Genomic DNA, 16,997 nt, shown 5'->3' on the forward strand with positions numbered 1-16,997 from the left:
CCTTACTCGTTCCTAGGGCTTAGTACAGTGTGCTAAATACAATAGCACTTTATAAAAACTACTACTAAAACTAGAAAGTTGGGTTTTTTTCCAAGTAGTCTAAACCAAAATCCCAGATCTTTTCCCTTAATTCATAATATTCAACTCAAGTTTTTTAAAAAAGTACTCTGGTCTTCAGTTCCTCCAAATATTTGACCTGTTCTTCTCTGAAAACTGCCAGCCTGGATTTCTTCTGGGCTATAAAGTACAATCTTTACAACCAGTGAAATTATTTTTGGTTACAAATGAATTGTTTTGGCAAACCTGATCTTGAGAATTAAGATAAAAAAGTTTCTCAATTTCATTCTCTCTTAAGTTTTGGGTATAATTTGCAGTGTAAATTTACAGTTAACAGGCATCTGAGCAACTCCAATGCAGTTCAAGTACAAATATGTAAACAAGTCAGTGATCAGACTAGTTCATATCAGTTCACAGAGAAAACAAATTATTTGACATACAATTCTATAAAAACCTTTATTTAGCAGTATCAGAAGTCATATTACCCCAGATATGACACAAGTCCTTCAAAATATTTAGTTTACAAGATTTATTTCCTGAACAAACTTAGAACAAATCCAAGCTGTCCGGTCCCACCATATATTTTCAAGACATTCTGTTTAATGGATTGAAAAAGCACCCCAGCTCCCATGTTTTAAGAAAATTAAAACAACTTCAATGCATAATGTATGCATAAGTTTAGCAGAGGAGCTTTAAATACTCCCAAATATTCCATCAATGTACATGTTAACACTATTTAATAAAAATATAGAAAAGTATCAATTAGCAACTTCAATCTTCTCTATGTAAACGTAGGGCCCTAAGGAAAATTAGCACTCTTTTCTTCAAAAAGACAAGTCATATGAAAACACTGCAAATATATCTGTATTCATTACAATGTATTCCTCCTGATCATAGTTTTAATTACTGTATGTCTTAACAGCTTTGTGAAACACTGCATTACTACTCGGTGGAACTTGCTAGCATATTGTAGCAACCAAAAGGCAAAAACAAGAACCATTCCTACTCCGACGGAGAGGCATGAATGTTTAAGGCTCTGGAGGCACAGACCTGTCCCAGTCCGCAATCTGAATCGTATTTAAAAAACAGCAATGTAAAATTTGGGGGTATATTGCATACTTTCTGGTAACCTGCACATTAGTTTAGCTAAGCAAAAGGGAAGCCTTTTTATTGTTGAGGACACTGTGTTTCAGGGGTCGGTTTTGAGGACACATATAATGTAGTGTATGTTTTCTTACGAGCTTTCCTCTCAGGTTTGCTTGTAGTTTCTTCCTCTTCTTTATCCTCTGTTTGGAGCTTGGATTCAGCAGCTAACCTATAGGCAGCAAAGCAGCCGTTCTAAATTCAAATTTTATTTAAAAAAACAAAAAATCTAGGATAAAGCAAATTCCTACCATAAAAAAAGTCAGTCAAGGCAACTGAATTACTAACTTTACTCCCAAGGAGCTCAACTCAAAAGGCTAAGTCAGAAATATCTTCTTATTAGAAAATTATTCCACTACTGTCCAAGTCACCACCATAACACAGGCAGGCTTCAACTTCCACCATCAGTTCCATGGGTGTCTGTGCTGGCCAGCATTACAATTTTATTCTTACCTGTTGTAACACTGCAGCTCTGTGTCAGAGACATTGGCAGACCAATCAACGTAAACTCTGTGTGTGTGTGTGTGTATATATACATACACACACATTTCCCTTGCCTGCTCCTATTTCTTCTTAAACCCAAGTAAACCAAAAGTAATTGCACTCGCCTTGGAGCCAACACGTTAGCAATAAAGTTCTGTTAACCTCGAAAGATAGATACATATATATATATATATATATACACATATATATATCAAGTTAAATAGCAAATAGAATTAATAAATCAACTAAAACTGGTTATATTATGACCTAAAAAAACCAAAAAGCCAAGGAGTCAATCATATAACCTGATTTTAGCACTGATATTTTTCAGTAAGTCTGTGAAGCTCATGCAAGCTGTACATGCAAGAAAAGAGGTGCCGGCACAAGGAAAGTGATCACGCTCAAATTTAACACTGTAAAACAACTGATGAATGTGTATCTTTGTTAATTTTAACAGGATAGAAGCTTGAGAAACTTAGCCTCCCAGGTGAAGACAGAAAATTGGAAAGGCATAAATCCAGAGCATTACCTAATTTCAAGTGAAGCAAACATGAAACTACCTTTGCTTTCTTGAAAAATTAGATTTATTTGATAACTCATAAGAGACTAGACAAAAAAGGTAAAAGAAGAGCAAGAGCAAAGCAACAGATATTACATCATTCAGTTTGTTAAAAAATCACCTCCAGAAACATACAGGGGTAGAGCACACTTGCACAGCGAACATATATAAGTGAAAATGAAAAACATTATGATTAAATTTTTTAAATATATGAAACACAAGGTCTTAATTTAATTTATTAAAGTTAATTCTGCCTTGAATAATTCTAAACTTCCCCTTAAGTGCCTTACAGGTAATGCAAGTAGCATAACTTGTCTTATAAGGTAAGGTTTCAGTGTTATGACTACTGAATTTAGATTGCTATGACAATTATAACTAAACTAATTGGCGAATCAAACAACAACACTGCAAAACATTCATACATTTGTAGAATGGAACATCGTACTTCAAGAAGCTAAGGATTCAGGCCAGGCACAGAATATAGTACTTGGTCTAAAAGGGGGATTGTGGATTTTGTCACTATTTTAAAAGCATTCTTATACAAAAATCCTACATTTTCCTCTCCAGAAAACACATCTAGCAAGATAACCCCTAGCTTAACGGTAGTCCTTAAAATTCTTAAACTCTTCGTTTCCTCTAGCTCAATATACTTGCATTTTCCCTCTATCACCAGTTCAATCACTAAACTGATTTGACTTACTCTCCATTCTTTAACTCCCCTATTATCTTTCTCATTCCAGTTTTCCTATTACCACTTTGGCCTCTACACAAAATCCCAACTAACTTATTTTCTGAAAGTGACTGGGCTCTTACATAAAAATTGATTCCAACACTAGATCATGCGTAATAAACTCACGATTAGTCAAGCTCAGGTTCTCATTCACAAATTGGAAGGCTATCAAAGTGGATTTCTGAAAGCTACTTACCATTTCAGAAATTGCTAGCTGGTGAAATATTGAATACCAATTACTGGTGAAAAATGACACTAAATAACATTGGATTAAAACAGCTTTCTAAGTTTTCAACCAAGTGCATGTGTTATAGCCAGGACTTCCCTTTCAATCCCTCTTGAATTAGTAACATATTTGGAGATTGAATCAACTGGGATGCTGTGACCCCAAATCAATAGGAAACAGAGCTTACAAAGCCTGATTCACTGCTTATGAGTCCTTTACATTTGCAATCTTTCTAGCCCTTTTAAAGATTTTGGAAACGTTAAACCTAGGTACGTGAAACTGAGAGACTACACTGCATGCAATGCTAAGAAAATAGATGAGAAAACGGATAGCGTAGCTCATGCAGCGAAAGAAAAAAGAGGCAGGTGCCTGCTGGTTGCCTTCAGAAAGCACAAGCGGGGTCACTGACCTGGGGAATTTGGGGCTGTTGCAACTTCGTCCACTTAAAACTTCAGTTTTCAGTGTATCTGCCACGATTTTCACACATTTCTTTTCTTTCACTGATTTATTCCCTGGAGGAGTTTTTGGAAGACATGCATTTGCTGATGTATCCAGAGACAATGGTTTTGCTACTGGTGCTTCATTTTCTTCTCTTAATTTGCTACTTCCTGCTTTTGCCTCTTCATTTTGAATGGGTAAATTATTGCCTTCCACATCAGTATTAGAAGGAGGTATATCTACTGGTATTTTCTCTCGCCTTCTTTTGTGTGTGGGCATTTTAATTGTTTCTGGGAAGAAATGAAATAGTTCAATAAGAGAGAGTGAAGTTAAAATGAGACTGCTATAAATTTTGATAACTAAAACTGAAAATCTCTGAAACTTCACAGGCTTTAATACACTCCAGACCAAAGTTTATGTTACTATACGCTCTATTTTTATTCCTGAAAATTGTTTTACACATAGGTGTCACCTTTCCCTCCTATGCTTTGTGCTTCCACTTACATGTTGTGTGCTGGAAATACACAAAGAGAATAAACATTGTCTCCTTTCGAAATAAGGCTGCTCAACAATCTTGAAATTTAGGCTGTGTCTAGAACCCAAGGGACTGGTGGAAGAAATGCTCTCGCCTTTCACTAATTAAAAAATTAGAAAGCTCAAATGAGTGAGAACCAAATGGCCATTAAGAGTGGTAGGTCTGACCCGAACAGAAAATAGGCTGTCCCACACTGTTCAAAGAGCACCTGGCAGGGGATGCCAAAGCTAATTATAAAAAGCTTCACCAGATGGATGAAAAGCAAGAAGTTAAATAGGCTATCAGTATGGCTATTTCATGACTGTGCGACAAAAAGGGCATTCAGTGGTGCAGAGGAAGTACTCTCCCAAGCACTCAGTACAGTGTTCTGCACACAGTATGCACCTAATAAGTACAATTATTGACTGATAATAGGCAAGAAGCTGAAAGAATTCTTTAGTTTTATTTCTACTGAGTAAAATCTTAAGAGAAGTGGCCAAATCAAAACTGTTTCTGTAGCAGACAGGACAGAGGAATTGCCTCTGAATGGGTATCTTGTTTCTAGACTGTAAGCTCACTGTTGACAGGGAACATGTTTACCAACTCTGGTACTTTTATATTGTATTCACCCAAGACCTTTGTAAAGTGCTCTGGATACCGTAAGCGTTCAGTAAATGGTAGACTGTTGTATTCTCCCAAACACCTGGTACACTACTGCATTTAGTAGGTGCTCAATAAATATCACTGACTGACTGAACTAAATAGTAATGCCTACAAAAGATGCTTTATACCAAGTTGTTGAACTATATGCAAACAAATCATAGGGACCGATCAGCATTCACCCGGATTTTTCCTGCCTGGAAAGCTGAGAGGGGACATGATTGAAATTTATAAAATCAGGATGCATATAGGCAGAAGCAACAGAGATTTGCCATTCAGCAAATCCCTAGCATCAGGATGAGAGAGCATCCACTAAAGCTTGAACAAGGTATGTTTAAAATAAGACAAAGGAAACACTTTTGCACACAGGATGAGGAGCACATGAAATTCACTCCACAGTCGGTTTTACAAAGCTAAAAAGATATACTCGTTCTTGGATGACAACTAGAGGGAAAGTTGGGCATACGAAAGTTGGAATGATGGAATGAATGCCAAACAAGGTGACCATTATACAGTTGCATCTACCAATAACGATCTGTTGATGTTTCCTGAGGCAGATAACTAAACCGGATGGACACCGAGCTGACCAAGTAATGACATTTTATGTTTTTAAGGTAATTTCAAATAGGCACTTGTTTTCTTTACAACTTTCTCCACACGGTTTATTGGATTCTCCTTACTCCCTCTCCAATCCGCAAGCCATTTTATTACCTTTCAAAATTTCCCAACTTCCATAATTTTTAATAGCTCCAAACAAATTCTCATTTAACTTGAATTTCCCGTCTGCACCTCCCAGGGGTGCATCATTATCATCACCATTTACTGAGCACTTTTTGTGTGCAGAGCACAACTGTAAGCACTTGGGAGAGTACAATACAGCAGACTCGGTAGACACACTACCTGTCCACTAGCTTACCGCCCACAGCAACAGAATACTTCCTAGAAATAAACTGGGAGAGAATTAGACCCATCTGCTACAACTCTCCCCTATACTTTTGAGTGGAGCCAAGCTCAGATGCTATGATCAACAGTTTAAGGCTCCTAGGTATACAAAGTGTGTATACATAGCAGTCCCTACTCATAAGAACACAATCAGAAAACATGGGCTCAAAGCCATGGCCACAACTACTTATCATATTTACTGAATATCGATGAGGCTGGAAATCCATAGCTTGACACCAACTAACAAAGCATGCCCCCACATTATGCTCATGTCTAGTCTGAGCGTAATATTTAAGTTTTACCCGGACCAAGCGACACCAGAAGACCGTCCAGGTTTTGTTGGGGTATTTTTTGGTATTTGGAAAGCGCTCACTATGTATCAAATACCGCTCTGAGCGCTGGGGTAGATTCAAGTTAATTGGGTCGGACAAAGTTTCCATCCCACAGTGGCCCCACAGGCTAAGTAGGAAGGAGAACGGGTATTTATAATTCCCATTTTACAGTTGAGGAAACTGAGGCACAGAAAAGTGACGTGACTTGCCCAAGGTCCCTCAGCAAGCAACTGGCAGACCCGGGATTAGAACCCAGGCCTGTGCTCTTTCCACTAGACCTCGCTGCCCCTGAGGAGGGCCACCTCTTGGGGTCACTCACCCCTTCGGCTGCTAGGAGTTGCACATGGGAAGTTTCCAACATTTCTGGCAGTACCCGCCTTGAAGCCTCATAGCTCAAACTGCCTGTACAAGGGGGAGGAGGGAGTGATAGGGCATACTCCAATCTTGTCTGAACCCGAACAAGTTTGGCCTCACCCAGCCTCAAACTCCATAGGACAAACTCAAATAGTACAGTTGTCCCTGGTCTCTCTGGCCAAACAGTTCCAATCCCACTCTTACACAGCAGCTCTGGAAATATTTCCACCCCAATGTGGGAGAAAAATTACATTTTAATATAATTTCAAAATCTTGAGCAATAACAAACAGCTTTCTTTCTCACAAGTTTAGAACTGCATGCTACCTATTCCCTCTAATAGCCTGTGTAGTTATGCTTGCTGCTGAAGTGGAAAATACTTTCGGGACTTTTCATTCTATAGTTTCTTCTTTTAAAATGGCAAACGTACGTACCTTCGGGTTCATATTTCATTTTTAATTCATCGACCTTAACTCGTAGGCTCATGTTTTCACTCTGACAAAGCTGGAGGTGCCTTTCATTGGAAAAAAGTTTTCGCTCAACTTCCAGAACTCGTTGGCTTTCATATAGTGCCTTCATGCGTTGTAAAGACAGCTCATCCCGAATTTTTTCGATCTCTTTGCTACAGGAAGAGTGTGAGACTAGTTTAATGATTTATACACTTATGTTAAGGTTAAATTACTTATCCATGTGCTTAAATGTTGATATAAATGTAGTCATCTAACAAAAACACCTTACACTGCAAAGCTTGTATTACATTTCTTCATTTTAAATATACTCAAAGATTTTTGGATTAAAGTCTTGTATCAATTTTTAAGAAAGTAGTTGAACTTTTAAAAGTGATAAGCGATGACGCCGATAGACAGAAATTCAAAGGTGTGCAGAGTTGTTCAGAAGAAAGCACTTTATGAAGAAAAGAAGATTTTCTTCAACCTAAAATGGATATATTTTTCACTGAAATTGACAGACCACAACCACAGACGAAGTAAGTCTCCTCTTCTATGGCTTCCTACAAAGACTGATAATCTAATTACAGTTCTCTACTTAGGTAACGTAGAATAATGGAGCATAAATGAAATCTATGTTTAATGTTCGAAAATACTGCACGTAAAGGAATTTCACATTACTTTTCCAGAGGTTCTGGAATGGATTCCAAGTTATAACACAAGTCTAAATGAACATACCACTCAATACAGCTGTTTGACACACATCCACATTTCACGGAACAGATTATGGCTATATCTTTAGATTTCTACATATAAGAGAGCCACCTGACAGAGCATCTCTTTTGGATATCCCTTATTCTATCAAAGATATATATAGAAAGATTTCCCTCATAGTCTACCCTTGAAAAAGAAAACATACACTATAATTCCAAAATTATAATTTTGGAATATCCTACCTCAAATAACATTTTAACAATTTTAAAAATAAAAATGCCAATATAAAATTTTTCATTATAAAAAATTTTTTTTCCAGCAAAATTCTGATCATTGTCCCAGTTCAGCCAGCCCAAACTCTTACTTGGAGGTGTCAAGCTTCATCTGAAGTAAATCTGTATAGTAGGTATCATCTTCAAGAGGTACAGGGTTGGAACTGCTCCCAGAAGGTTTAGATTCCATATTCTCATATAGGTTCTACATGAAGAAAACAACCAAAGTTCTGGCTTTAAAGTAGTCAACAAATTAAGCTGACAAAGTTTTGTTACAAGTGGACTTCAAAATTTGATAGAAAATTCTGTTGGTCATTCTTTTCCTTGTCCATAAATTAGGATAAAAGGGTCTAGAGGAAAAAGGAGAAACAAAGGCCCCGAATAAAGGTCTTAATGACTAAATAAAAAACTATTTTACTTGAGGCCTTACACTGATTCAGAAATACTCCTTCTCTGAGTTGGTTAATGTTAAAAGGATTGGGCGAAAATGTTTTAACCTTTTAAAAAGATTGTTATTCTTCAGAGTATACTGTACAAACCTTAAATTTCTCCAACTGCCCCACTTTCGTTAAAAGGTTCTTTATTTCACCATTTTTTTGTTCAAGCATAGCCTGCAAGCGCTCAAGTTGCTCAAATTCAGCTTGTGACCCTCTCATCTGCAGTAATGTGGCCATTTGCAACTAGAAAAATGAAACCGTGTAAGTAAACATCTCAAACAAATATTATTTATGCTCTCATACAGAGAGGAAAAATACAATTGTTGATTCAAACATGATAAAATTTGTGGGGTTTGCTTTGGGTTGCTTTTTGGGGGCCGGGGAGGTACTACTGTGCATAACTTAAAAGAACAAGATTTCATTTTTCAAATAAAAAAAGCCCAGAGGAAAAAAAGGTTTAAAGGTAGACCCTGTCCCCCTCAAAAATCCTAAGTCTGCCAATTCTGTTGTATTTGTACTTTCCCAAGCACTTCATACACAGGACTGCACATAGTAAGCACTCAAATAAATCCTTGTTTGGATTTTTCAGTGACCTGAGATGAGCTATCAAATGTCAATATCACATATATCAACTATTTTCTTATTTTGATACGAAAACAACTTTTACGAACTCCAAGGTAGCATTCCTGGAAGTACTGGGTGTGGGGGGGGTCTCTTCTCTTCAAGGAAATCCTAAAAGGTTACAAAAATCCATACCTTCATTCTTTGCAACTGTTCTCTAATAAATGCATGTTGTTTTTGAAGTGACTGATATTTCACTTTAACATTGATCAATTCACGTTCCATCGCTGCCCTCCGATCTTCCACCTAAGAAACAAAAATTCTATAAAAATGCAAAATATTACCTAGATTATAAAGCGGAAAGGTTGAAAAATAGTGATCATCTTATTCCCCAATGCTAGCTCCGTCGAAATTTCCATAAGAGAGGCACAAAGTTTCAAACCACTAATGTCTCTGATGCAATTCCAATAGAAATGTCTCAAGTAATTACCAAGAGGCGTAGTCCTTGTTGTTTATAGGAATGGTTTTAGGATTTGTGACGAGAAATCAAATTAATGACAAATCCAAAAAAATTACTCCCTCTCTCTTCCACGTCACCCATGTACTTGAATCTGCACCTTTTAAACACTTATATTCACCCCACCCTCAGCACCAAGGCACTTATATTCAGATCTCTAATTAATTTTACTATCTGACTTCCCCTTATACCGTAAGCTCCTTGCGGGAAGGGAACATATCTACCACTTCTGTTGAAATGTACTCTCCCAAAAATTTAGTGCAGTGCTCTGCACATTGAAGGGCATTCAAATACCAATGATTAGTAATCACTTAATCTTAAGGAAAAATAATGAAAATGGTGTTATGGCTGGAATACCTCCGCAAACAAAGAGTTGCCTTTACTGTTGGGGTCCAAGGACTGCTGCAGCGCATGATCCAACTGAACCTGAAGATCCTGGTTCGATTCACGAGCTTTCTGTATTTAAAAAAAGAAAAAACAAATATCAGGAAGGAAATTCCTGTATTTCCTTGACCAAGTCCACGTTTCCTCTATCTGCCCTCCCATAATACTTTGCTGTGTACCCCTTAGATACTATAAATCACCCCCATCACACTTACATAACTGTCCTTACTCCCTACTACCCTTATTTGCCCTACCTATATTTTAATCTGTCTCCGCCTAGATTATCAACTCCTTAAGGGCAGGGATGGTGCCTACCACCTCTGTTGTATTTTTCCCAAGCACTTAGCATAGTGCTCTGCACCCAATAAGTGCTCAATAAATACCACTGACTGATCGATACGCATGTTAACACACTGAATTAGTTTACCACCTTCATGAAGATGGCCAGAGGTTACACCTCTAAAACCAGCTAACTTTTTAAAAAGGAAAGCCCTTTTAAAAGAGGATGCTTAAAAACTTCTCTATCCATTGCCAAACTGAACTTTCCAAGCGCTTAGAAGAGTGTTCTGCATCCAGTAAGCGCTCAACAAATATGACTGAATGAATGAACTGACCTTTCGAAGTCATAGTGAAATGACAAGTTTTCCTAAACTCAATGACCCGGCAATGCTAGAGCTCTATGAATACAGTTATAAGTCCCATACCTCTAATGCATTACAGTAAGAAACAACTTCCTTTTCTCTCTCTTCTTTTTCCCCTTGAAGGCGTTCAATCTGATGCTGTAAATTAAAATTAGTAAGTGCTAGTTGCTCTTGTCTGTACTGCAGTTCATTCACTTTCTCCTCCAGGGCAGCCTTAAAAGAAGAAAAAAAAAAGGTCAGACGTCATCATTAAAGGCACCCATTGCCACATGGTTCAGATGATGCAGGATTTATTATTCCTGCCTCGTTTTCATACAGCACTTCTTTTCAAACTGCTTTCAAATCAGTGACCTCAATTCATCATCGCAAAATCCTCGGGAGGTAGGGAGTGGCAGATATTATTATCCCCATTCTACAAATAAGAAAACTGAGGTCCGGAGACCTTAAGTGACTTGCCCATGGTCACATATTAGGATAATGAGAGAGGTGGGGTTCGAGTCCCGGTCTCCCAACTCCCAGTGCCATGCTCTCTCCACTAGGCGATGTGCCTCTCGACAACCTGATCTCAGTGTTTTACAAGAGTCCTGTGGAATCCATGGAAGCAAATCAGATTCTATTCCTTCCGTTTACACCTTACCAGACATCTGACTCCAAAATTCAATTTGGTGGGGCCAGCTCTTAGGCGATGAGGGTCACTGCAGCTGGGAAGTGGGAAGACAGACCGAGGTGAACTTGACCCTCCTCCCCTTCTGCTTCTTGGTCCAAGCTCAAGGGCCTACTGCCCCCTCCATGGGCTAGGTGTAAGGGCTGGTCATCATAGAGTTCTCCCAACTGACCCAAGAGAGCAGCTCCTTTCCACCTGGAGCAATGAGCTAACGGTCAGAGGAGGAGTGAGAAGGTTCGCTGCGCTCTCCTGTTGCTCTGGCCGCCTCCCCGCCGGGAACAGATCACTTGGCCTCACTCCTGTCGGAAGGGAGACATTGAGGGCGAGGATCGAGTCTTCCAACGCTACTGCCCTCTCCCAAGCACTCTGTACAGTGCTTTGCACTCACTACTCCATGAACACCATTGATCGGAGTTGAACAGGTAGCATATGTGAGTGTGAAAACAGTACGGGTTGGGGTTTGGGGTGGGGACTCTGCTTCCTGCCTTCTCCTTTCTGGCCTTTTTCCTCAATCAATGGTATTTATTGAGCAATTACTACGTGCAGAGAACTGTACTAAGCGCTTGGGAGAGTACAACAGAATTAGCAGACATGTTCCCTGCCCATAATGAGTTTAGAGATTAGAGACCCACTTAATCTTGGAAAATGGCCCACTATATTTTATCTATAATCAATAGTTCCAGTTAATAATGTCCCAGTTTGCAAATAATTTAAAAAAGAATACATATTTTGTAGTTTCTTCAAGTGCATTTCACATACAAATACCTAAAGAAACTCCCATAGCTCGCCTCCTCTACATTGCAGTGGCATAGTACAAAGTGAGACTTGAGAGATCATGAACAGCCATTTCATTCTTAAAGTTAGCTACACAGAAAGCATAAGGAACAAAAAAACTCCTTAAGTCTGTTAAAAATCCTGAGAAGGATATAAAAACTAATATAGCCTAGCCCGCAATTTGAACTCAATTTCAGCAGTGTGGCCTCGTGGAAAGAGGACCTGGGCTCTAATCCCTCCCTGCTTCCCCACTTCCTTCCTGTATGAGCATGGGAAAGTCATTTAACTTCTGTCCCTCAGTTTCCCCATCTGCAAAATGAGAATTCAATGCCTGCTTTTTTTCCTGCTTAGACCTTGAGCCCTACATGGGACAGGAACTGTGTCTGACCCGATTAACTTATATCTACCCCAGCGCTTAGAAAAGGGCTTGACGCATAGTAAGTCTAGGCAAATACAATAATATACCTTTTCACTCTCAAGTTCAGTAAGCTCCACCTGAAGATTTAACATTTCTGAAGACATCGTCTCATGAACACGCTCAGACATCACGTGCAGTTCTTCGGATTTAGCAGCCAGGCATTCCTTCTGATGATCCAATTTGTGCTTCAATTGTTTTTCACTCAGCCTCGATTCATCCAATTCTGCTCTCAATTTCTCCAACTAAAAAATAGTACACCTTATATTTAAACTGTTCTCGTCTGCTTATTTGGGAAACATTTCCTCAGAGGCAACTTGGTGACTTACTACAGTTAATTCATATGATGATTGCATTCAATTAATTTTCTCAATCGGAGTGAAAGAGAGCTCACGCCAATATTTCCCCGAATCCCTCAACAGAAAGAAAAACAGCAAAAATAACCATCAAATCTCCCAAAGGTTAGAGACAATAGAGGAGGGGTGTAATTTATATTTAAGAATGAATGAAATGATGGGTGAATTAGGGTTTCCTGCAAATACAAGGCTGGCCATACCCTTTGCAAGCATTATGTAAGATTATGTAAATCTTCCATTTTGTACCTACCTATTCCTTGTGTCTGATGAGGACGCCAATGTCCTGGAGATCGGCTAGGGGCTGAAAAGATCAATGTCTATCCAACAGTCCACTTTACACTTTGTAAACATAAAAGCAGATCACTCCGCACTGATAATTTTGCAGTTTATAGTACCCGCTGCCATTTGAAAATTTCTCTCATCTTCCGGAGGATTCTGCTATGGAAAGCAGCCCCTCTTTATGGTGTTGCACGCTGGCTGATCTGTTATATGCTGCTGTCTCCCCACAGTCCACTCCTATACTGTCTTGTCTTTAAACTGTTGCTGTTGCCCCGAGTGGGGGCTTTTGACATTTTCCACCCTATTCTTCACTCTCAAAATGATCACTTCCATCCACATTCTACCCACCAATGACCAGGGTAGTGGGCGATAATCCTTCATTCAGAAACTATGGCATCAGCGGGCAAAGTAATCCAGTCTGAAGCAGGATGGCTGCAGGATCTGGACGCACCTTGTTCCGGAGAGAGAGCTGATGCAGCGGGGGGGAAGCACTGCAGGAGGGTGGCGGATTTGCAGTCCATTACTGGACTCAAGCCTTCTAAATCTCTCCCCTCAAACGACCACCCTTGCCTACATATGCCCTACGCTGATGCTAATGCTGGTTTCCTCGTTTCAATCTTTCCACCTGTGGAGGCCAACGGGGTATTTTTTGTTGTGGTGATGAAGTTTTTCTTGTTTTTCCCAGATTTAATTTACTCTAAGAGATCACCCCTGAACATGACTAATCCACTGATATCATTCTCAAAAACAGCCTCCACCTTCAGTCTGTTATCAAATTCAGCTGGTTTTTCTTTCCCAAACATTTCTGGGGAATGGGAACATTTCTTCCCTTCCTCCACAGCTGAGCAACCACCATCCCAGTCCAGGCAGTTGTTGTATCTCCCAAGCACTTAGTGCAGTGCTCTGCACATAGTAAGCGCTCAATAAACACCACTGAATGATTGATATCTCTGCTTGACTGCTGCATCAGCCTACTCACTGGTCTCCTGGCTTCCAGGTTCTCCCCTTTCCAGTCCACACTTCATTCACTAGGCTGCCTAGGCCATTTTTTAAAAATGCTGTTCAGCACATGACTCCCCACTCCTCAAAAACCTCTAGGAATTGCACACTCCCAACTGAATGCCTGGCACAAGGCATTCCTACACAATAGGGCAGAGAAATGAGTGGTTGGGAGACAGCAGAAGACAGACTGTTTTTTATTCATATGCTATGAAGGGAGTTATAAATCGGACGCCAGATTACTCGCTCATATAGAGATAATCTCATTGTCAAGAGTGTCATTTCTGAACCTAGACACATAGAATTTTTCACTGAAAAGCATTCCAAACCTTATCTTTAAGTTCATTCACTTCTTGCGCATAATTTCTTTTCAGTTGTTCTTGCAATTTATCCAACTGCAATTTCTGTTGCTGTTTAACTGATTCAAATTCGGAGCCCAAACTTTCCAACATTCGATTCTTGAGTTCAACTTCTCTTTGAAGGGAATACTTTTGTTGTTCATAATCCTGAAAAAGATTAGTTATGCAATTGACAGCAAGCACAAGCACCCGCCTGCTTCTAACTTGTGAATCATGTTACATCAGAACCGGCCTTGCGTTCTAGGAAGAACACTTGGGTTTAGTACAGTGCTCTGCACATAGTAAGTACTCAATAAATACCAGTGATTGATCATTCCCTAATCTTTCCATTATGTCACACCCACGCTGTACAATGAACGAGACGTGTTATAGCAGAACTGGATATGTGGAGTTAGCAGAAAGGAGTAGAGAGATGAAGGCTGAAAGGGGGAAATCCACTCTTTGTAACTACAGTTCCTTAAACCTCCGCATTAAATCAGAACACTGAGAGCCAAAGTAGTTTAAAAATGTTATTTTCAGTTACATGAACTGATCTAAAAAGTTTACATAACTCCGTGGTTAAATGAAGGAGTATTAAACATACCAAGATTGATGAAAATAACACTGAAAATAATCTCCACAGTAAAGTTTTTCCCCCACAACTGTTCCTTTCTAATCTGCAAAAGTTACCTCCGTTGTGGCTGTGATTTCTTTCTGCATTTTTTCCAACTGGTTCTGCATCTCACTTTGGCTTTCCACTAGTTGTAAACCATACTGGGCCGCTTTCCTTCGCTCCTCTTCAGCTTCTTTGAGCTGGCGACGAAGATTCAAAACTATTTCCGACTCCATTCTCTTAGCTTTTCGATCCTCCTGCAAACACTATACGAAAACGGAGTTTGCATTCATGTAAAAGTCAGCACAAATTGAAATTAATTTTCAACTGAAAGCTTTCGAGTCGTATCCGCTGATCTATAAAAGCGTTCACATCAATGCCTTGAATGTAACAGCAATTTTAATGACCAATTATTTACCCACAAAAGCTATGGAGATTTAACTGTGTGTGGCCCTATATGGCTTCTCGATAGCGCAAGGCTAATTCAATCCAAGCCTGATCAAGTTTCCCAAAACTCTGAATTCATTCATTCAATCCTATTTATTGAGCGCTTACTGTGTGCAGAGGACTGTACTAAGCACTTGGAAAGTACAGAGCAATTAAAAGGAAGATAAACAATCCAAAAAGTTTAGAACCACCTAAGACAGTGCTTGAAGAATGATTTTTAATCCCCATAACGTTATATTCTTGCTCAAATTTATCATTAAGTTCCTAGATACACAATTTACGCAGGGAATTGAATCAGCTTTTTAAAAATCCTAAGCAGTGACTTGGCCATTCCCAAATTAACCTTGCTTCTTACGAATGACCGAGCAATTTCCTGCAAATTCAATTGTTCCCACCCTACATTTTTAAGATCTAATCAGTGTTCTAAAGAAAAAAATTAACTCACCTTGAGATGATTTCTTCTTCAGGCTGATGTCACTCCCTGTTACAAGAGAAAGTCACGGCAACCTTTAACACAGTTTCTTGGCGTCTCTGAAAATTTTTCTTCTCCATTCAACTTGTCCTTCTGCTTTCAGGTTTGTTGCTACTATTCTACATTAAAAAACGGTTCAGGTTTAATGGCACAAAGCCGCCAGGCAGCAAGACCAACTAGAAGTGTGCCCGAGCAGAGCCCTTCGGCCTCGGGGAAGATCTCGCAGTAAAAGATCGAGGGTGGGCGTCTAAAAGCCTCCTGCAAGTGCCCAACCTCCAAGTCACTTAGCCTGAAACTTGCACGTCCCAAGTCAGCCATCATCATCATACTTACTGAACGCTTACTGTGTGCAGAACACTGTGCTAAATACTTGGGAGAGTACAATTCGGCTCAGACACCTTTTGGCCACTATTCCCCCAGTTTCCTCCCCCCACTTCATTCCCGGCTCTGTCACTTGTCTGCTGCATGACCTTGGGCAAGTCACATCACTTGGGTTCAAATCCTGGCTCTGCCACTTGTCAGCGTGTGACTGTGGGCAAGTCACTTAACTTCTCTGTGCCTCGGTTACCTCATCTGTAAATTGGGGATTAACTGTGAACCTCAAGTGGGCCAACCTGATGACCCTGCATCTACCCCAGCGCTTAGAACAGTGCTCTGCACATAGTAAGCGCTTAACAGATACCAACATTATTATTCTCTGGGCCTCAGTTCCCTCACCTGGAAAATGGGGATTGAGATTGTGAGCCCCACATTCACTCATTCATTCAATCGTATTTATTGAGCGCTTTCTATGTGCAGAGCACGGTACTAAGCGCTTGGAACGTACACTTCAATAACAGATAAGAGACAATCCCTGCCCCACGACGGGCTCACAGTCTAAAAGGGGGAGACAGACAGCAAAACAAATCGTCAGGCATCAATACCATCAAGATGAATAGAATCATATATACACATCATTAATAATGTAGAGTAATAAATAACATATACAAATATACACAAGTGGTGTGGGGGAGGGAAAGGGGATAGAGGAGAGGGAGGGAATGGGGAGGAGAGGGAAAGGGAGAGGAAAAGGGAGGGGCAGGGGACAGGGACTGCTTTCAAACCAATTTGCTTGTATCCACCCTAGCGCTTAGTACCGGTGTTGTACTGTACTAAGCGCTTGGGAAAGACAATTCCGCAACAAATAGAAACAATCCCTCCTCATTACGGGCTTCCCTTCCAAGTTCTCTCTG

At 39.8% G+C, this 16,997-nt stretch overlaps 1 protein-coding gene across 2 annotated transcripts in view; it reads right to left on the bottom strand.

Annotated features, from left to right (window-relative positions):
• Positions 1 to 487: 487 nt before the first annotated feature.
• Positions 488 to 16,997, bottom strand: part of SPDL1 (spindle apparatus coiled-coil protein 1) — a 19,650-nt gene continuing 3,140 nt past the window's right edge. For both annotated transcript variants that reach the window (XM_029051258.2, XM_029051259.2), the window contains exons 2-13: positions 15,739 to 15,774; positions 14,924 to 15,112; positions 14,225 to 14,401; positions 12,312 to 12,506; positions 10,472 to 10,621; positions 9,741 to 9,839; positions 9,062 to 9,172; positions 8,408 to 8,548; positions 7,961 to 8,073; positions 6,871 to 7,058; positions 3,608 to 3,926; positions 488 to 1,372 (exon numbers count right to left, since the gene is read on the bottom strand). In XM_029051258.2, the coding sequence (XP_028907091.1) occupies positions 1,225 to 1,372; positions 3,608 to 3,926; positions 6,871 to 7,058; positions 7,961 to 8,073; positions 8,408 to 8,548; positions 9,062 to 9,172; positions 9,741 to 9,839; positions 10,472 to 10,621; positions 12,312 to 12,506; positions 14,225 to 14,401; positions 14,924 to 15,082 (1,800 nt within the window). In that variant the 5' untranslated portion in view covers positions 15,083 to 15,112; positions 15,739 to 15,774 and the 3' untranslated portion in view covers positions 488 to 1,224. The remainder of the gene's footprint in view (positions 1,373 to 3,607; positions 3,927 to 6,870; positions 7,059 to 7,960; positions 8,074 to 8,407; positions 8,549 to 9,061; positions 9,173 to 9,740; positions 9,840 to 10,471; positions 10,622 to 12,311; positions 12,507 to 14,224; positions 14,402 to 14,923; positions 15,113 to 15,738; positions 15,775 to 16,997) is intronic.

This window comes from Ornithorhynchus anatinus, chromosome X1 (genome assembly GCF_004115215.2).
Source record: "Ornithorhynchus anatinus isolate Pmale09 chromosome X1, mOrnAna1.pri.v4, whole genome shotgun sequence".
Taxonomy (NCBI): Eukaryota; Metazoa; Chordata; class Mammalia; order Monotremata; family Ornithorhynchidae; genus Ornithorhynchus; species Ornithorhynchus anatinus.